The sequence below is a fragment of the Anopheles ziemanni genome, chromosome 2 (genome assembly GCF_943734765.1).
Source record: "Anopheles ziemanni chromosome 2, idAnoZiCoDA_A2_x.2, whole genome shotgun sequence".
NCBI lineage: Eukaryota > Metazoa > Arthropoda > Insecta > Diptera > Culicidae > Anopheles > Anopheles ziemanni.
In genome coordinates, this window is record NC_080705.1 from 69,689,022 (window position 1) to 69,711,154 (window position 22,133).

The 22,133-nt window shown below is 44.4% G+C and overlaps 1 protein-coding gene across 1 annotated transcript; it reads left to right on the plus strand.

Moving 5' to 3' along the window:
• The first annotated feature begins 13,979 nt into the window (after window positions 1-13,979).
• Window positions 13,980-20,243, plus strand: LOC131294203 (breast cancer type 2 susceptibility protein homolog). The gene is made up of 5 exons (XM_058322249.1): window positions 13,980-14,645; window positions 14,702-16,165; window positions 16,289-17,306; window positions 17,371-18,370; window positions 19,080-20,243. Exons 1-5 carry the CDS (start codon window positions 13,982-13,984, stop codon window positions 20,169-20,171), a joined length of 5,238 nt encoding a protein of 1,745 aa, XP_058178232.1. The 5' UTR covers window positions 13,980-13,981; the 3' UTR covers window positions 20,172-20,243.
• The last annotated feature ends 1,890 nt before the right edge of the window (window positions 20,244-22,133 follow it).

A 22,133-nucleotide genomic window follows, 5' to 3' on the forward strand; every position in this document is an offset into this window, starting at 1 on the left:
TTTTAGAAAATGTTTCGCAGCTAAAGTTATTTGTATAAAATCATAATATTTCACTTGTGCACAAAAATGCACGGCTGCCGGAAAACGCAAAGTCGTTCACCAATTGACATACTGCTCGCTTTCCGTAGCATTTCAGTGCACATTTTGACCTCCCTGAGCGTCTTTTTATTAAAACAAACTGTTCCGCATGGCATCATCGAATATTTTCCATACGGCCGGAATGCAACGAAGCGAAAGTAACGTTTCCCCGAAGTAACCCGCTTCGTCGGGAGTGTCAAAACGAATGCAATTCGTGGTAATTCGCACCGGGGTTTCCTTTAACATTTTCCAGAACGCCAACCATTTTCCATTTAACCTGCGCTTGGCGTGTGGCGGGAGGCTCCAAATGACAGAGAGCACGCCATTCGCTGGCAGAAGCCATAAATCCCTTGACAAGGTTTTGGGATTTCCACTAAAAATGAAGAAAATGCATCGGCTGTTGGCGGGAAGTTTGGGGTGGGAGTATTTTTCTCAGCACCTGCTTATTCCGCTAGTAGCACTTCCACTTCCCGACGTTCCCGAGCAAAGGACGAGCAGACTTGACTGGGTGGCATTGAGAGCGGAGTTTTCGTGCGTGCAATTAGAAAAGGAAGAACGATCAGTGGTGGACTTTATGGCAGGATATGGAGGTTGGAGGTGCAGACCTGCCCCGTGTCGAGTTTTTCGTTCCCTCGATTAATTTACAGCACGTTCGCAGAAGTTCCACTTCACGTTGACACGGCTCCAGGATCAACCTTCTGGCGTTCCGGTGCATTGCAGCGAGACTTCCTTCTGCTTCCCCTTCGCCCTCCGGCATAGAGGGTCGTGACGACTAAGGGTTCGGTGCTTCGGGAAGCCCTCGGCTGATGTGTGAAGTGCAGGCAGGAAACAAAAAAGCAACTCACTCAGAAGAAGCAATACACTCGCCGATGGGAGGAAGGTTTGCGGCGAAGGAGCCGGGATTAAACGCAGGTGTAGCATGTAAATCGACCCGATGGCTTCAGGCCTCAGCGAAGCTGTCTGGGGCAGACTGTCGGAAACCCTTATCAAAGGTGGAAAAGCGGCTGAAAGGGGAAGGAAAGGCGGAAACATACGCTGCACTGCGCCGTTGTGTGCGCTGAAGGATCCGGCGAAGGACACGCGACACGAAGATGGTACTTGTTGTTATAAGTGTGCGGCTCCGCGTCGTCCTTACGCTGACGTTTTTCGAAAGAACCTTAGATGAGGAGGGAACGGGATGAAAAAAGGAAAATGCTTTATAGAGCGCCAGACAGTGCAGACGGTAGTGTACTTTGGCTAAGCAGATATAAAACGGAAATGAATGAGACCAGACAGGGCAGCAAACGAAACGAATTCGTTCGTCGCAAGACGACTGCACCCTCAGGGCGCTCGGGGATTGTCCTAGAAGGTTTTTTTTTACATACATTATTATGTAGGTTGTTATTCATTTGAACTTAGTATAAGATACGATGCAATTAAAAGGTTCCATTTATTGTTACTCATTTGGAAACAAACACTTTCGTAACATCTTTGATCATACTCCAAACAGAACAAACCTGCTTCATGACGGTATAAATTAAATTTCAAATCATTTGAGACATATTTCGTACATATTAATGACCTCTTTGATTTGCGAACATCTAAAACCTTAGGGTATTTAACGAGATTTACACACAGAACTTTTTCACAGAAAAAGTGATAAATTTCTTATTTTTCAAGTTTTCAATTAAATTATATTTTCTTCTACGTTATTTATTCTTTTTTGATACATTTGTTTGATGCAATTCGAAGCCGAAGCTGAGGTATCTACTTAACAACTGTCGTAGTTTCTCCAACGATCGACGTGGATCGTATTGTAGCCATCCTGTAGGACCATAATGAATATGGGCATTCTTATCGGAAACTTCCTTCATCCCATCTTTCCCGAGCATCCTGTGTAACCGTTCGTGCTCTCGTCAACCGGATGGTACGGTTCCTTTTCTGCTTTTGTTCCCCGCTCCTGAGCGGAGGGTTCTTGTGTGTGTTTGTGTTTTTTTCCGTACCAGTTGTGCATCGGCTGGCATGTGTTTTGTTCTGCCTTACCTTCAGTCTAAGCCGCGGTTTTCTACGAACCACCACCCAATAAACGAATGCATTTTGCAAACATTCTAGCAGAGGAAACGCAGAAAAAACTCGAACTCGGACGAAAGGAAAAGGAAAGGTTTCCGGTTTCCGTCAGCCGCGTGGGACTTTGGCAGTTCGCGAACCATTGGGGGTTTGACCCCTTTCCATCGGAACCGAACGCTCGCAGCCCGTCAAGCAAGACAATCTGCTTGGATCTACAACCCGGGTGTATTGCTATTTCACCCCTCGAAGGATGCGAAAACATGACCCGACCGAACCTAATTCAGCGAATAATTTTAATCATCCTTTTCAGAAGCAGGAACTGAGCAGAGAAGATGCTTTAGTCGAAGGGAAAGAATTAAAACCGCACGTAGAACGTTGGAGAAACAGCAAAAAAAACCCACCAATTCACATTCAATAGAACGGAACATAAATGTCCAGCAGATGGTGAAGGGCAACGAAAAGGTCCATATTCCGATGAAGGGAACACGAAACCACGACACGCGACCGATGCTTTGAGGCTGCCGACAACCTGTTTCGCAGACGTACGCCTTACTACCAGAAGTGGAATATTTCTACCGCTTCTTTTGCACCTTCGTACAACCGAGTGGATGAAAAAGGTATTCGGGACTTATGGTTGCATATCGATGGTTGCAAGAAAACATCGAGCTATATGAGATATTTCTCGGTACCGGGGAGTTGAGTTCTTGAGAAATGGTGATACCATTCCTAAAAAAAGCGGTGGCATTTTATTGGTATTTTCAATATACTGTTTGTGTAGCACATTGAGTCCTTGGGTTGGACTTAAAATCCCATAAACAGGCAGCACCAACAGCCATGCGGTCATTTAAACGGTTCATTTTTCGCTGCCTGACAATATTTTACGCCCCATCTCGAACGGCATCTTGCTGAAGCTGCACGGTTCGCCAGTGGCATTAAAAAAAATCCTCCTCTGTCCACACAATCCTCGGGCGGCCACATGTTGCCATGCGGCCCGAAACTCGATCGAACCATCATAACCATTAAAATTAAAAGAAAAAGCGCCCCGAAAACAACCTGGTTGAAAATAAAACGAACTTCACCCAACCGGAGCAAGGATGGCCCGGTCTTCGGTCGGAACATCTGTCACCCGGCCGATACTTCGACGATTGGTGGCGGCGGCTGGTGGTCAGTCATCGCCGCTTTCGTTTCTCCCTCGCTTCGTTTTCGGGCCGTCAATTTTTGTCCGTTAATATTCGTTCCTCGGCTCAATGGTCCATAAAAGCGGGTCCCTCATTTCTGCTCGTGCCCCGGGTCCAGCTCCTTCTGCTGCGAAGCGCGAAGACGGTGCGCCCCAGAGGTCACTTTTTTGCAGCTTTCTGACCGGTTTTGCCTTCCGCTATCTTCGCTGCGGCAATATATATATATTTTTCGGGCAGTAGCATGAGGGTTTGTTTTTGTTTTTAAGGGGGATGCTTTCCAGTCGGTTTTTTGTTTTTCTTGCCATGATAAAGTATACTTTTCTTTCGTTGTTTTAATAACGATTTTTTTTCCTTCGAGTCGTTTTTCACCAATATCGGTTTTCCTCTGACCATCGACTCAAATGGCCCGGCATGATGATGTGTTATTAATGTGGAAGCATATTGGAACGTATCGGCTTCGTCGAGATGTGGGAAAACGAGAGCACAAGCCAGAAGTCCTTTAAGGCCCTTTGGTCGGGGAAGGAAAAATTTCATTTTATTTGAAACGAAAATTAATAAACCACTAATTATTGCCACCAAATCTAGTCCCTTTTTGAATTTTTGATTGCTGAAATCGCTATCAATCATGGTTCGCCCGCTCCACGGACGATTCTAACGATAATAATTAAACAAATATAAAACCGTCAATCAGCGTCAACTCGCCGTTTGGCGAATGAAAGGTGGTTTGAAATGGAACCGTCCCGCAACAGGAGCCACCCGGAAAACCCCGTCACGAACATTTTCGATAACAGGTTTTGACAATCTAGTTTTTTTTTTCTTCCCACACACATCCACTTTTTGACCAACCTTTTTGTGGCGTGTTTGTGTTTCTCCCGGCGAAAAGGATCACAATCAGCGATCAATCATATTCCGGTAGCGGCGGTAGCTTTTTTTGGGCCGACTTTTGCGCCCAACCTAAGGTTACAGCGCTGGTGAAAATATACATCGACAGGTTTGATTGATACGCGTCGGAGCCAGACCGAGGTGCCGATAAGCGATAATTGTTCGAAACATTTGCTGTCCAACGCGCGCGGTTTACTTTTGAGGATATTTTCTCTTACTGACGCACCGTTTCCAGGCGAATTAAGCGGAAGGACTTTCTCCATTCCATTCTGAGAACTTTCCCTGCTTTTTAAAGGTAATGTTTATCGGTTTATTTTTTTTCAACACTTGTGAAGATCACAATGAAACGTTACGGGAAACCATGTTTTAAAGAACCATCAAATATACATTTTGCGTATTTTTCTGGTACCAATAAAGGAACACCAGTGGCAGAAACACTTATCTAGAGCGAGTAGTAGTAATTCATATCCCTTAGCTATTTTATTATGATAAATGTTTTCATCAATTTTTTAAGCAGATTAATCATTTACGGTATGTTATTTAATTTTTAAAATATTCCCTATTACCTATAAATAATGCATATCGTAACTCATTCTTTAAGTTTCAATAATCCACGCGCTGGTCAGATAACAGAAACCAAACCCTTAGCAGAGTTAAGTGATGTAAAGGAATAAACATGCATTATGTTTACTTTTTTAGGAAAACCTCTTTCTTCTTTCGCAATTAAATTTGTTCCTAGTTGAAAACATATTCAAAAAGCTCTCGAAAGCTCTTCGCTTGATGCCGGTTCTCTCAGCAAGACAAGCGTGCATCCGTAGGTCGAATCCTTGTGGAGTGTTTTGTTCGATTCGCCCGTCATACAATTCCCGGGAAAATCAATCAAATCCTCCCTCCGGTAGGGTGTGTACGAGTGTTTCGCACGAAGTGGAAAATCAAATTTACGCTCCAAACCATTTCACCATGTGAGTGGTTTCGGGTGTACTGCACTTTCCGAGTGTGCCGTATGTCTTCGTTGCGAGTGTTTGTCGATGCAGCAAAATGGCGCGGATCGTTACTTAACCATTTAAAAAAAGTTTTCCCCACCCGAAGCCTGAAACGGGGAATGTGAGGAGAATGGTTTGGCAAAAATGTTAGTAAAAAAAATGAATCAAGGTCGTAGTGAAACAGGTTAGGCAATCCACAGCTGCACTTTTACGAATAATTTGCACTCAGTCAAGGGGAAGCCGAATGGCGGACAAATGTTCGTTACGTGCGCGAGAGTGAAATTCCGGAAAACGAAGCGAAAACGTGACACGGAAGGAGCATTTAATATTCTCAAAAGGTTTTGCGTATTCACTCTGAAAATGAAGGTACAAAAAAAATCCAAACGTTGAATGAACATTCCCCAAAATTTTAGTAAACTTCCCCGTTTTTTCAACCTTAATTACTTCCCATTTCTAAAAATATTACACAACAGGTGAGGCTAATGGTTTCCACCTATCGGCACCATTCCGAATCGATGCCACGATGGCTTTCAATTTACAGTGGGATGATTTGAAGTGCAACCAGTTCCGAAGGAACTTCACCGGCCAAGATCATTCGTCCGGAAAAGGGGTAATTTCTCTTGTCCCTGAACGGTATCGCATTCGCGCCAGCTGCCTGCTTTCCCGATGCGATTAACGTCCCGGAGCCCCATCGTTCAATCTGCACGAACGGCTTCGTAACGGGGTGGGGGTCCAACGGTTTGTTCGTGTGCGATAATGCAGGTAATGATGAATTTTATTGCAACCCTTGCAAGGCCCGGACGGAGGGCGGCCAGTGGTTCGTTCGAGAATATATGTGAGCACCTTTCGGGGCGTCGGGATTTATGACTCCGAGCACGGCAAATCAAGCCGCCGCCGACGAATATCCTCTTCCTTCCGGCTCACGTGAACCAAGGGGGCGGCCTGGAAACCGGTCCACCGGTGAAGTGACGCCCCGGAGGACTCTTCTCTCGTGCGAAACTGAAGAACGTGCCCCGACCAAGGCGAAGCTCATTTCCACCTTTTTGACTTTCCGCCCGATTCGAGCCAGGTTTTTATGGCACAAACTCGGGTGATTCAATTTTGCCGTCCAAATTTTTCGCCCTCAAATTTAACGACAAATGGCAGCGTTCGGTGCTTGCATGGCTTTCCGTTGGTCGGTGGGTGAGAAAGCTAAAACAAAACGCCACCGACTAGGCATTCGACGGTGGGTCAGCTACACAAATTTATGGGCCATCTTTTTTCATTCACGATAAACTCCGGCCTCCGGATCGATGGTCGGTGCGCGTACGTGTGCACGATCACCATCGGTTTCCATGTTTGTTCCATGCGAACCGAAAGCTCGGCCAACGAAATGTACCTCCCCTTCCTTTTTTTTGAGATCGGCTTGATGAAGATTTTCAGCTCCTGAAGAAAGCAAATTTGGTGAGGAACCAACAATCGATACGAGAACGGTAATGAGATAGGAGGGAAAACAAGTTTTTACGTTGCAGCAAACCAGCAGCTGGACCGACGGCGATTCGATTGCTGCGGGCGAGATTATTTCTTCCGACGACGTGCACATGTTTTCCGCAGGTGGATTGCGAATTTTTCGACCATCTGACACTTTGGGTAATCAGTGAAAAACTGAACCGGTCGAGAACAGAGTGAAGGGAAATAAATCATATCGTTAAAGAGGTTAGAAAGCAGAATCCATAGTTATTGGGTTTTTAAGGATAGCTTAAATAATTGTTATTTGCTTTCGAATTTGTGTTTTAATTTTAAAAACTTCGATCAACAACTTAATAGCTCACTTTTATATTCGACTAAATATAGCTTCATTTGGCATTGCTCACTCGAGGCGTAAATCAGAGCACAGCTGTTTTCAAAAATATAAGCTAGTCGCATTGAATTGTGCTTTTCGTATTCTAACGTTTGCATTAAAAAAATAGACAAACTTCAACGACTTTTCATACAAAAACGGAAAACGCTAGCAACTCTCTGTTGTAAGCAAAATAAAGAGTAGCTTTTCTTTTAAATTCAGAACAAGTTTAACGACTGTACCATTTATATAGAATCTGCCGCGTCCAAAACATTAAACCATCTACGTTTGATTTTATGTTAAAACATTCAACTTTATCGGGGACCACGATACCAAAGATTCTTTAAAGCCAGAAGGCGACAAGTGGTGAAAACCTTGGTACTTTATGTTGCTTTTGAAGCTGATTATAATATATTTAACATGTTTTGGGGTCAGTAAATTAAAAATCAGCGAGAAGGCTATGCAAAAAGTCGCTGTTCTTCCTGTCAAGACTTCGAGCGTATAGAGAAGTGTATAGTGTGCAGTGCCTTCCGGAATTAAGCTACTTTATCAGAAAACATCATAAAAAGTACGATCCTGTGGTTTGGACATACCTGGCCACAGTAAATCATGCGCAAAGAGCATCGGACGAGTGGAACGCGTCAAATATAATTGATTTACTCCACAGTGCTAACCCTCCTTATGCCTCTCACAACAAAGGTAAGACCTATTCCAACATTTTAAAGTCCAAACGGAGTAGTATTTTTTGCCATCCCTACATTTTGGCTAAGGACGGGAAGGCTGCATCACTTGCCGTCGAAATATTTTTTAAAAGTATTTAGAAGATGTAACTTTGCAGTAAAATTTACTTCATTCAATTAACTTGGTTAACTTTATTCTTATCGCCGATGAAAAACTAGTTTCTTTTAATGCAACCGTTATAAGGTAGCCACTTTGAATTATTTTTTTTTTATTGTAGCATCAGCTCAATTTGTTAAGCTTGTATTTTATTTGCGTTAAGTTGTTGTCGTTTTTCTTTTTTATTTAATTTAAATAAATTTTAATGAATTTATTTCTTTATTTTACGTCATTTAGTAAAATAGAAAAATAGTTTCAAAGAGAGACTGAGTGGTGAGAAAAAATGAGTGTTATGGTGTTATAATATGAGAACTGAATGAAATAAACTTTGATTTAAGCAAGATAAACTCCAATGATGTATAACGGTACCGATGTCATCGAAATTTAATCAGTTTACAGCATCACCGAATCAATCCTTACTTCTGTAATAAACTTTTCCGGCGCAGCTGTATGACATGTGTCGCTCAGCGTCGGTCGCCGGCCGCAAAGAAAATCGGCTCGGCCAAACTTTTGGAGCATTCCGAGACCATTTCATTTAAAATGCACCCTTTGGTCGCTTCTTAAATCATTTTGAATTTCGAAGGGAAAACATGAAAACTTTTCCTGCAACCATGTTTTGGTTCGAGGGACATCATTCTACCAGGGAAGAGAAATCCAGTCACGGCAGTCGTGCTAATAAAAGTGTCCCTTTAGATAGGTCCCCAAAGGAATAGTCCCTAAAATACGGTTAGCATAACTCACGCCGACATGAGTCACCCTTTGGAAGCTTCCGTCTGCGTGTTTCACTTTGTTTCCCCTCTTCTAGCCTTATGATTTAATGTTGTAAGTTTTAATTTGATTTAATGTTTTGAAAGTGGTATATTTTGTTTTCATTACGTTTTCATTAAACAAAAAGAATTGAATATTGTTTTTTAAATCAAATCTTTTACTTCGAGTACTTTAAAGCACGGTAAAGTTCCGCGTGAAGGCATTTCTAATTATCAATGACGTGACAATCTTCAAGATACCCTTTTCCAACGGGGCCATCCCCAAAGCCGTTGGTACCGACACACATGTACCATCCACCTTAATGGCCTCGGTAGACTTGGGGGCGAATTGTAGAATCAGTGCTTATCCTTTAATCGGTGTGTCAAGCATTTTAATGCCTTCTTCCACGCACAGGCGCCCCTCGGGCAGGATAAAAAGGATCGCGCCGTCTCTCGATTATGGCCGCCAGGCCAGACACACGCCACCAGACACCATGTATCGCCACCGGTCGGGGATGTCGGCCAAGAGTGCTTCCCTTCCGTGCGCCAGAAATGATCCGCAAAATGAGTTAATTTAATTTAAACTTTATTGCAACAAATTAAATCCGTTCCCTCTCTCCCCCGGGGCGTCGGACCGCTTGGCTTCCCATCATCTACTCCTCCTCTTCGGAAAAGTTTCGCAAACCAGCTGCCTTTGGAATCCTTCTTGAGAGAAGGGAACCAAAAAAATAAGGGAATACAAAGCACTGTGGAAGATAACCTCCGAGAAGCATCCCGGTAGATGGGTATTTGTGATATTTTTCCGCAAACCCAACTTCATCTGCCGTTTGGTATGGGCTTGTTTGCTTTTTTTTTTGTTTCCGTACAATGTTTTGTTCATTGTGCATTTCACTCGCTTCTGCTCCTGTTACTGCTGCTGCTCCTTATTACATTTCTTTTGGAATTTCTTTTATTTATGTAATTGGCCCGTTCGAAGCCTGGCGCAGTGAAGTGTGCGGCTTCCGGGGGCTTTGGTATGCCTTTGAAGCTTCCCGCCCCGGCGTACCGGGCTCCTCCAGGATGGCTCTATTAGGCAGGTTCATCCGTACTTTATCCGCACTCGCCATTCCGAGCAGTTTTCGTGCTCGCCGATAGCTTAATTTTGACCGTGGCCGCAGCCAATTTATGAAATGAAATAACGGTTAGTGGGCTGCTTGTCTTCCCCAGCTTGTGGAGCCGGGAAGCAGCGTATTTTTGTTTTGCGCTTCGACGCTATGCAATGCTGTTGCTCAAACTTTCAGTTCGTTAAGGAAATCTTGCAAAAGTGCATGGCCTTTTTATCGATGCAGAGTATGTTTATTCCTTTTCCAATTGCTGCTGTACTATAAAAAGCTAGTTTTGTTTTCTTTTAGATCCTTTCTGTATTTTTGTGTTCATTGCTCAATTTAATTTAGCCATTACCAGGGTTACGAACCCGAGGGACAAGTTTATTTAAATAGACAAAGTTAAAGTGGAAAAAATGCCTCAAAAGAAAAACTTAATTTGATTCGTTTTTGCTTTGTTTTATGGCATGGAATACTCAATTTTGTACCTTCCCCGGGTTTGTCCCTTGGAAACAACACAACACAAAAAAAAAACACAGTAAATTTACGTACAAGCCTTTCGTAATGCAGAAACAAAAGCCTTACGCCCGAAGGTGCGGATAAATGTAGCAAATATGGACAAACCGAAAAAAAGCAACGAAAATAAATAAACCAAGCAGCAAGACACAAAATAAAACAAAAAGGAAATCTAATACAATCAGCAATTCCATAAAGGACCATTGCCGCAGTACCTTTCATGTTGTGACATCTGGTTTGGTTCATTTTTTCGGCAGCTTCGGAACTCGCTCAGGATCGGGCCTCGTCGAGCCGGCAAAGGGTTATGCAGCGGAAGGATCATCAGGCGGTTCCGGTTTGCAAGGACCGAGCGCCGTACACCGACCGGGCCCGGTCTACGGCTCGGTGTACGGTGTGGAGCACGGCACAATAATCTGATAATTGGATGGTTCAAACGAACGAAGATGAAGGGCGAGCCGGTGGAAAAAATGAGTGAGAAATCTAGCGAAAATATATTGCGGAAAAAGTGAGCCTCTGGTAAAGGGAAAGGAAAACGGAACCGACCCGCTCACCGACGTTTGTGCGAGGGGTTTTTCCTTCGGATTTTCCACTCACCGGCATCGGTGCCGGTAAGTAACCGGTTCGAAACGGGACGTGTAAGTCGTTGGTTGCTACCATTACTACGCTGTATATATATATATGTATGTGTGTGATAAAGCCTGTATGTGTCTCAAACTTTCATTATTGCACTTTATCCTTTTCAATTACGAAAGGATTTCCCGACCGAAAGGCTGCTTTAAGCGGCGATAACAGGAACCTGATTTTCTGACTTTCTTTTCCACTTCCACCCGAACGTTCGTCGAAGCTTGCGAGGTCCGGCTTATCTTAAGCGGAAGCACTTAAGGCTATTCTTTTTTTTCCTTTTCGTTTCTTAACTTTCCCCAAGAATCGTCCAAAAGGAAAAGTGTCTTCTGCAAGGCCCACCATCGACCGTTTCCCGGCTCGTCGGTTGATTGTTTCCCCCTTTTTGTCGGATCTATTCGATTTTGGGATTAAAACGTGGCCTTATGTTGGCAACATTATCGAGCATGTTGGTACGTAAGCGGGTTATGATGTTTTTATTCTCGTTGTACCGTAAGGGTTTTCCACTTTTCCTCTCCCATTACATCCCCCGGGCCGGATTAGTCGCAGGCATTCGGATAAATTATAACCACATTGCACTCCGGTGACATTTTTGCAACGTGATCCGGAAACAATAACAACCCAAAAAAGGAAAAAAAAATCGTTGGAACTGAAACACACTCCAAATCAAACGCTCCGACGGGTACAAGCCAGAACCGACGAGATTTCCTCCATCCGGATCGACCGGGTGGTCGGGTTCATGCATGGCCGCACGCTATCGGTTGTAGCAGTTTTGTGCACTCTGATTGTTCTCCCGTTTTTTTCTTTTGCCGGATGTTGTTTCCAATCGCCACGTGGTTTATACATTTTGTATCCACCCCTGGTTTGCTGGTTGCATAATTTATGTGGCGCGGGTATCCGTCCTCAATATGTTTGTTTGTTTTCTTTTTTGTTTTTGTTTTGTCGCCGGTGTTAGATTTAACTTTCCATTACATTTCCACGTGCAGCGCGTGGCGAGTGACGGTTTGAAATCATTGCTCGCCCGGTCCGGAACGCAAACCACAAATTCCGAGAGTGATAATTAAAGCCGCCGCGTGGTTTCAGCTCAGGTTTATTTGTTTAAATGGCTGCGGGCAGGCGGGCTCTTGCCACGTGGTGGTCGCCGTTCTGGAGCACGTGGTTGGAGAGTGTTTTGTGCCATTGTTAGAATTATAATACTGTAAAATATAATTAATCCTATATCGGTCAGCGAAAATTGAAGAATTTTTTATTGGAATCTGATACAGGAAATGGGGGCTTATTATAACTCAATACAATAATGAGTTTTATTTTGTATCGTTTTAAAATATTAAATTAATTAAATATACAGCTTACTTAGTGTGAATTGCACTTTATGCTGGCAGTTAGTTGAGTGTGTGAAATGTTTTCATCCTCTTTTCGTTGGTCTCAAATTCAAACATATGCATGCCAGACGGCACATACGCAAACGAACCGGGAGGCGCATATAAAGATGCTTATCACATCATTCTCGAGGATTCCGTGCAAACGGTCGTGACCAGGACAGGTGTTTTGCAGGTTTCGTCGTAAAATACACGATCGAAGCGTATTTTATGTCTTGATGCCACTCCACTCCCCGGCTTTAGTTTATGCTCGGGGTGGGTTGTTGTTATTTTGATCTCTTTCGTTTGCTCTTTTTTTTACCATGGTCCTGTTTTTGTTGGGGCCTCGTCCAAAGAGGGGTTTTGCAAATCTCCGACCGACCACCGTCGAGCAGCTGGCAGCTTGGGCGCCCAGTTTTTTCGCCTTGCTTTGACTGTTGCTACCGGCATGGCATTCGCTCACTTTAGGGTGCTGGTATCCGGGACCTGTGCATTCGCTAATGAACTTAATATGCATGTACCAGGTGCTAACTGTACGTCTTTGCTTAATTATGCAGGCCTTCGGTTGGATTTTTGGAGGATTCGGCGACGCTCGCCGAAAACCATTTTAAAGTGGACGGCTACCGTTCCGATGGTCGAAAATCAAAATGTATCTTATGACGCAACGTTATCTCTGACCGTGAATCGATGCACCGGGGTGACGTCGAATGCACCTGCTCGTTCTTTGCGCGCGTGTGTTTTTAAATGTTTGGTTAACCTTCTCATCTATAATCAATATCTGTTTTTCCAACGAGCGGCACCAGCTGGTGCATGAAATGCAAAGGATTAAATATGGTTGTATTCTAGTATATTTGAGCGAAATTGAAGGAACATTGGAGAAGGCTTGGATGATATTTCCAAACTCCCCCTATAAAACGAATCAAATAGTTTTATAAAATAATATCACGCTACAGTTTTACATTTTTAATAGTTGAACTATATTTTGAAGATTATACAGCCTTGAAGTATTTTTTGCTGGATATTTTTTCCAGCAATAAAAATGAATTAAAAACTTCTTGGCGTAACGACCTCTTGGTCATGCCGGCCCGTTAAGGGCTTACGAGACTTGTTTCCCTGTTGTACGTGGATAGTCAGTCCTCTCGTACAGGGGAGGGTCCGGTCTCGGTTGGGATTCGAACCCACGCCGTCGAGGTGGTGAGCCCCGGCGCTCATGGGCCGATTTTCTAACCGGCGCTACCGCTTGGCTGTTGCGGACCCGACTTTCCCTGATAATTGCACATAAATTAATTGATTCTAAAACATTTTCAATAGATGACGAATTCAATGCAAAAATATTCTTCACATTTAAGAAAAACGTTCTTAGTAAAAACATAAAAGTAAAATTTTGAATAATTGTGTTGATTGGCAAATTTGCGGGATAACTACTGTAGCGAATTATTTCAAGAAAAATTTCATACAAAACTTGCAACATTTCATGGTCGCTCAAAATTTCATATTGATGTGCAGCATTTCATTGCTTCTTAAAATATGTATACATTTACGCAAAGTAATTTGATTTGACTTTCACTTAGTAAAGAGTTGGACGAATCAAACAAGTGTTTGGAATGTTATTAACGATTTTACAATTTTTTTCATTTCCTGAAAATTTTGAAATTTTGACAGTAGCTGTAAAAGCGTCGTTCAAGTTACCTTGGGCAAAAGGTAAATATTTTCAGCTAGTTGTCATTTGTGACGAACCAAAACAAAACATTTGGCGCTTGTTTCATCGGAAGGAAAAGTATAATTTCTATTTGAACAATGTGATTTATTGCGAGGCAAAAGTGTAATTAAACAGTATGGAAGAAGTACCACCTAGTCCCGAAGTTGTGAAACGTAAAAAAACTCGCCGTAAACATGGATCTTCCTTCGCCCGGCTATCTTTCCAAAACACATCGTCCAACACCGAGATCAAACATTCGCATGATAAGGTGCCGGTCGAATCTACCAAACCGGAAGAAAAACCGGAGGATAGAGAAAGCAGTACGCAAACAATCAAATCGACCAGTCGGGTACCGAAATTGTCGGAAATTTATTTTGACGATAACAGCGAGGAAATACAAACGGTGAAAGGAAACCCATTAGCTTCGGCCATTCTTCTCGAGAAAGCAAATGCCATCGCCTCGCCAATTAGAGTGCCATCAGCTGAATTCATTGCTGCCGAGAATGAGGAGTTTCTTTCCGTCGCTGAGCTTGCCAAACGGAACATCGATCAACTGAAAGATGCTGGAAGGACTAATGCCAAAAAGAATGCAGCTAATTATAGCTTTACCCAGTTGGATCTGGACTCTCAAATGATTAATATTTTCGAGGCTGCTGAACTGTTAGCATGTTCTGCAGTAGAAGATCAATCGAAACCTCTCGAAAGCGCGGTGCCAGATGAAGCGGTATCTGATGCGAGAATGCTGTCAAATGTTGTAATGGAAACTCGCCCGGAAAACATTGCTTCAAGCATCGAACCAGGTAATTCTTTTAAACCCAATGTATTTTTTTCCCATCTAATGAGTTTTCCGTTCCAGACCCTATTTGTCAGCGTAACATAGTTGAGACAATACTACACGATTTCGAGGAAGATGTTGGGGTCTCGTGGGAGATCGATTTTTCCAAGATACAGCCGGAAAGCGTACGCCAGCGGCTTCTACAACTGCAGGACTACATCGCAAGTCCTCCAAAGTCAGTGAAAAAGAATTCAGTCTGTCGATCATACGGGAACCGGAAGCGCGATTCCATGAAGAACTCTGTAGTGCGTCGACTAAGCTACGAAACGGATTGTTCATCCAGGGTCGAACAACCATTATCCGACGACGAATCTGTGACCCATTCCGAAAAAACCGTCGCCGACAGTGATGAGGACATCTCAATGGACGGTGTGGCGCTGAACGAAAGTGTCCTTATCCAGGCAAACCTAACGCAATTATCAGCCTTCTTTTCGCAAGCCATCGTCAGCCGGTCCGAGAGTGAAGATCAACCGAAGGAAGAGAATCGCGAGGATACCTCATTAGATCGGGAGCCTCCGTTTTATGGATTCACGTCCGAACCGTCGTCTCCGATTTCACTCGCTCCGGACGAACCATCTTCACCGAGAGTTTTGAGGTTTGAATTCAAACCGTTCGAGGATTCTAGTGACGATAATTTACAGTCGGTGGACAATGATGCCGTTACGGCACCGGCCCAGAAATGTCCTCATATCGAGCAACTGCTTGACGATGATGAAGATTTTCTTATGTTGGCTCATTCAACCGAGGAGAAAGATCGCACCGACAGAACTACAAGCCCTCGTGGGGTTATTAATAACGAAATTAAAATTCCATTGAACGTAGGTTCCAGCACCGCCAGAGATGGCTCGATAAAAGTGTCCGATGCGGCGTTGATCAAAGCTGGGGCAATGTTTGCCGAAGAGGAGGCAAAAATGTTACATGAAAATGAGGAGAGATTCGGGTCGGAAACATCTTCCACAAACCGAGGACAAAGAGCCGAATCAACTTTAGAAGTGCAATTCAACAAATTACCAACGGCTCATATTGATGGTTGCCAACAACAAATACCTTCGGTGGCCGGGTTTAGTACTGCCGGAGGAATATCGATCGCAATATCTGCGGAAGCTCTCGCAAAAGCACGATCACTATTTGATGAAGCAGAGGTGAGCGAGCTCGATCACATCACAAGCTTAGAGGAAGCCAAAAGAAAACTTAAGACAGCAACGGGTACCAAGGAGAACCCTGTTCCCAATGTCCCGTCCTTTACCGGAGGCTTCAGCACAGCCGGTGGAAGTAAGATCAGCGTTTCAAAGAAGGCTTTAGAAAAAGCACGTGCATTATTTGATGAAGAGGAAGCGAAACTGCACGATCAAGGATCGTCGACCATTTCCTGCGATCCACCATTCACAGGAGGTTTTAGTACGGCCGGTGGAAGCACAATCGCAGTCTCGAAGAAAGCCCTCGCAAGGGCGCAGAATATTTTCGACGAAGAAGAATCGAAAATGGGTAAAGAAAATTTCTCCGGAAATGCGCTACCATTGGGTGCAGGATTAAATAAAGCTCTTGGAAGTAAAACTATTCAAGAAAGAGCACAAAATATGGTTAAAAAAGAGGAAACTAAAGCACAAGATATAGGATCACCGTTTGTTTCTAGTGATCCTCCATTCGTGGCAGGTTTTAGTACCGCGGGAGGAAGTACAATATCAGTATCGAAACAAGCATTGGACAGAGCAAGAACATTGTTTGCCGAAAATGAAGCACAAATCGAAAATCAGCATGTAACAATACAAAGGGAACGAGAAAATGATCCACCTCCTCCGATGGTATGTGGATTTTCCAACGCTGCTGGAAAAAGCCTGCATGTGTCGGAGTTAGCTCTCGCCAAAGCGAGACTTATGTTCGAGCAGGTCGAACAGGAACTCGAACGAGACCAAAATCTTTCGCTACCGAACAACAACGAAAGAAAACGGAAAGCTTTATCGTCACAGGAGGAACCAACGACGCCCACGAAACGTCCCCGCATGCACCACCTCCAGTCGGTGGCGGTGGCAACGTTTCAAACGAGTACACCGGCATCGGTGCTCGCTAAACCGACGCGTTCCTCCAATTCCAACATCAATGCACCGGCCCCATTCCTAGCTGGCCAAGAGGTGGATAATTTTTTTGCCGAATTAGATGACGAAGAGTTTGTGGAGCTTTTTTGCAATGAAGAAAACCGTCCCCCAGCCCAAGAGGAAGGCGTGAAGAGGCAAACTAAACTGTTAACAAAGTTTGAACAGTGTGCCGACGAAGAAACGACGGTCAATACTTCCACGTCGCACTGGGACGATAGTTTTACCGAACTCCTGCCGAAACTGGCATCGGACGGGCAGCGGAAGCAATCCTCCTCGCCGCCGGAAGACGTTCAGCGTCAGCGAAGGGAAGCGTTGCAGAAACAGGTGGAGTATGTCGATAGTAAACCGGAGGAAAAGTGTCGTCGTAGGGTATCAACGTTCTGCAGCAAGAAGTTACAACCCGATCGGGTTGGTTTGGAACAGTTTGTCGGGGTCGGAATTCGACCAACGCTGGGAGCGGTGATGAATGCTGGCACGAGCGTAACAATGAACAACGTTATGACGTTTCGATTCAGCATGATCGATTACTATGGGTGAGTACGACATCGGACATCAAATGTGTTTCAATATCTCCTATCAATCTGTTTATCATTGCAGCGAAGCTTTGTGCAATAGTAATACCACGGGGATCCCTATCGGTTCCGATGGGGAAGCCGTCCTGCTGATGGACCATCACTCAACAGTCGGTGTGGAAGAGATGAGACTGTGTTTTCTCGCCTCGCTCGGCATCGACCCACGGCTCGTGCCCTCCGGTTGGGTAGAGAACGGTTGGCGTTGGATCGTCACCAAGCTGAGCGCGCTGGAGCGAAATTTAAACGATCACTTCGCCGGTGTCCTAACTCCGGAGAACGTGTTTAATCAGTTACAATATCGTTATCACATCGAGATCGATTGCGCTCGCCGGCCACCGCTGAAAAAGGTGCTGGAAAAGGACGATATTCCCAGCCGCCGGATGGTGCTGTTCGTGTCGAACGTTTTCCCCACCGACGGTACCATGGTGGATCGGGAGTTGGAACTTTCCGACGGTTGGTACGCCGTCCGTACGGTGATTGACTCCCCACTGGCTGCCGCCGTTCGCCAAGGGAAGATAACGATCGGCACCAAGCTGATGGTCCAGGGCGGGGAATTGCTGAACCACAAGGATGGATGTTCGCCACTGGAAGTGCCACCGGAGGTCCGGCTGAAGATCCATACGAACGCAACCCGGCGCGTTCGGTGGCCGGTGAAGTTGGGTTACTACCGGTGCCCGATGCCGTTCCTTACGCCGTGCAGTGCGATCGTCGATCGGGGTGGTTTGATTAGTCGTCTACGGGCGATGGTGGTACGCGTGTACCCGCTGGTTTACGTGGAGAAGTCCTCCAGCGAATCGCGTGGCTCCGTTCTACGCTCGGAGCGAATGCAGCAGCGGCACAGTAGAAGGAACGACGCAAGCCAGTTGGACAGTCTACACAAGCTGTACAACCAGATACAGCAGGAAATTGAAAGCGAGCGACGGACCGCCAACACGTCGAGCCGGAATGTTCGCGTGACGGAGAGTACACCTTGTTCTCAGCTGCAGAAATTGCTGGAAGGTGGACTCGACGTTTCCTTTCTCGATGTAAGTACAATTAGTTCGTTAAAGTTTTTTTAATAGAGAGAGAGAGCGAAAATTGTTGGCCATCAATCATTTTATTTTGCACCGGATATTAAAATAAAAAGCATCTTTGCTGTTTGTTTTATAAAGAGGTCAACCCTTAATGCAATTCGCTTACCATTTAACCCCGAAAACTAGTCGTTTTCTAAATTTTCTCGATATTGAATCGATAACTTCTAGAGCTATAAAATTATTAGGCTAAAGCCTTAGTTTTGTTTTAATTTTTTTATACGTATCTGCTGGAGTTTAAAAACATCCTATCGGAGTTTATCTATTTCACACCGAGTTTCAACAATGCTCTGATAGGTTTAACGGTGGCTTAATAAGGACTAACAATTATTTTTCGAAGTTTAAGGATAAACGCAACTTGAAAAATGATCTTTTCGACAGTTTTACTAACTGAATAAAATTCTATAAACTTTCTCCGATCCGACATAAAATGACGGTGGCTAACCGATTGCTCGTTTAGTTCCATATCGTTGCGTTTAGTTATTCTCGGGTATTTGTGTATATTGTGACTCGAAGCTGAAAAATAATGAAATCAAATTTACGGCAAAAATTCATCACGCATCCTGTAGATATATTTTCTTATACCTGTTCTGCATGAAGGCGTTTCAGGACTTTCCTTTATTATATTATAATCAAATACCGTTTCTTTATCTTTTTCCTACAGATGGAACTCACCCTTTCGCAACAAGCCGTAATACAACGGTTCCAGCAGCAGCGTCAGGAAGAGCTAGAGCAGGAGATCAACCGGCGGGTGAAGTCACAGATGGATAAGCGCTCCGGTCGTTCTTCGGTGACTTCTTTGCTGAAGGTTCGCTTGATGGATCGCGTGAAACCGGATCGGGCTTTCGTGCTGTCCATCTGGCGTCCATCGGACGACGTACGGTTTACGATGCAGGAGCAAAACTACCTCGAAGCAACCAACATCACCGCAAACGGATGCAAGAACAACGATGTCCAGCTGACCGCACATAAAAGCAGCACTTACAGAACGTTGCCAAACCCCGGGGAGGTTTCGAACGCACTTGTAAGGTTCAACCGTGCCATCACTCCGATCGCCAGCATCGATCCACCATCGTTCCGTCCAGCGTTTAGCGAGTTCGACACGATCGGTGTGGTGGTACACGTCGGCAGCGTGGACTCGAAAAAGTTCCAATCCATCTACCTCGCCGACACGGCCATGGAGTTGCTGTGCGTGAACTTTTGGCATGGGCTGGCCGAGTACGCGTACGACGATGTGGTACACGAGCGGACCATTCTGTGCGTGGCGAACCTGCAGTGGCGTACGATCGGTCGGCAAAACCAAGCGATTCCACAATCGTTCGCCACCGAGTACACGACGTTCACAGAAAATCCACGCTCCGGGCCGCAGCGGGCCGAATGGGACCGCTTTCAGCTGCAGCTGGATGCGATCGATGCGGATGAGTTTTTCCAACGCTGCCAGGAGAAGGTACGTGAGCTGAAGGACACCGTCGGGGGCATCGGTACACTGGCGACGGCGACGACCGGGAGCTTTTCAACGCCAAACGCCCAGCGCTCGATGTCACGGATGCTTCTAGCGCAACATTCCACCCCCCTCGGAGCTGGTGGCGGGGGAAGCCTGGCGCAGCGTAAGATTGAAACACTGTCCACGATTTACGGCAGCCCGCCCAAACTTTCACCGATTGTGATACGTTCGAATCCGATCCTACGTAAAGGATTTAAAACACCAGCCCGGCTGGATGACGGCCATTCCGGTTCACCGGCGTCAAAAAACTGACACGTGGCGGTAAGAGCTTTGTCCTTTCGATCGTCCACTGAAAAAGGTGGCTATTCGATACTCAGGGTACTTCTTCTTCTTCTTGGGGGTCCGCGACAGCCGAGCGGTAGCGCCGGTTAGAAAATCGGCCCATGAGCGCTGGGGCTCACCACCTCGACGGCGTGGGTTCGAATCCCAACCGAGACCGGACCCTCCCCTGTACGAGAGGACTGACTATCCACGTACAATAGGGTAAAAAATCTCGTAAGCCCTTAACGGGCAGGCATGACCAAGAGGTCGTTACGCCAAGAAGAAGAAGAAGAAGGTACTTCTTGTTGGAGACGTGTTTTGATGTTTATGTTTTGTTGAAATATAATACGTTTCTTTCGTTATGCAGGTCGCTAGTTTCGAATTATTTGCAAGGTTGATACCGAAGAGGTGAGTATGAACTCAGTTTCTACGCTTTATGTGAGCTTTAATCCGAATTTATTGTGTCATTATTAATATTATCATAGTGTTATATAATGATAATTATATAATCATATTGTTGTTTATTTGTGCAAATTTTCGAAATAGCGTCATTTCGATTTTGGAAATTACATAATCTCGTCTTAAGCACCCCGTTGTACTACGAAAATTATTGCTTAGAAAAAATGGAGTGATAATTTTTACTGATTTTTTTTATCAATTGCTGCAATCAATCAGTTGAAACTTATCTTTTCGTTTTGATAATAGATATTATTTGAAGAAAGATATAAAATTTCGCTTTTGTGCAAAACTAAGGATTTAGAAATTGGGTAACAAGGTTTAAAGGGAACTGTTGAAAAGTTACAAAAATTTAAATGAAATTGTCGTTTGTCGTATATATGGTCAATTCTCTGTTAACTATACTGTACAACCATTATAATGAAAGTGATGGAACGAATGCATCAATTGTGCTACTAGCGAGAGTAAGGTTGATAAATAGTTGTTTTACAAATCAAAATGAAAGTTGGTTAAGTAATTGTACTGTATACAGAAATGTATTGTGTCGGTAGAAAAAAGCGTGGCTTAAGAAAAACATTTTAAAATTCCCTGGTTGAGGTTAAACATGGAAAAATAAGTTCATTTAAAATCTTACTCCTTAACACTCAATCAAATTGTATATTAATTGGTACCAGATTTTTTCCGCTGAAATAGTTATAACTTTTGGATTCGATCGAACCATTCGTTGTGTAATAGCTAAACTCCTTCGGTAAATCAATTCGAGACATTCCACCAAGGACAGTAAGCAAACACAAGTTCCTTTCAAAATAGATTTTCTTGTTAAAAGTTTTCACGTATACTTCCATCGCCATGCCCTTAAGGGCTTGCTGTCCCGCCAGCAACCCTCTTCCGCCCACATGTGTGGCTATTTTGAGGAACGATTTCCTGTAAATCAATGAATGCAGTATCGACGGTTTATTTGACTTGACGACCACCGAAAACGACAGCATTCCCTTCGGCAACGGGCAACTTGGCCGGTTTGGTTGCATGTTTGACTTTTCCACTTCCTTCGATGCCCCCTGGAGCTGTTTAATCATTGGCGTGTGGCATAATGTGGCTCCGCAGGCTATGTGCCTTTTGTCACATGTCGGCAGAGAAACGTTGTAGGTTTTTTTTTATCAAAATAAAACTTTAAAAACCACTTCAACATACACGCGGAAGATATTGCTTTCGACGAAAGATTCGGATTCGTTCGTTGGGATGGAGTTTTTCTTGTTTTGGGATTGTTCTATTGGCCAAATATTAGAAACCCGAATGAGTTGGTTACGGCGATTAGGAGGTTTTTTGAGTGGTAATCGATCACTGCCCATCGGCAACGGTGGACGGAAAACCCCGACCCCCGTGGGTGGTGGCAACCATCGATCAAAGGGGCGCGAGGGAAATGGGAAATCGACCGCACTCATATTTGCCCCGAACTCGGACACTTCGGGTGGTTTGACGTAGAGACAGACCATGTCC

Bases quoted from the DNA above. Each gene is read 5' to 3' on its own strand.
- LOC131294203 (XM_058322249.1), top strand. From the start codon at position 13,982: ATGGAAGAAGTACCACCTAGTCCCGAAGTTGTGAAACGTAAAAAAACT. The intron at 16,166-16,288 runs GTAAAGAAAATT...CTAAAGCACAAG, and splicing joins CGAAGAAGAATCGAAAATGG to ATATAGGATCACCGTTTGTT. The intron at 17,307-17,370 runs GTGAGTACGACA...TTATCATTGCAG, and splicing joins AGCATGATCGATTACTATGG to CGAAGCTTTGTGCAATAGTA.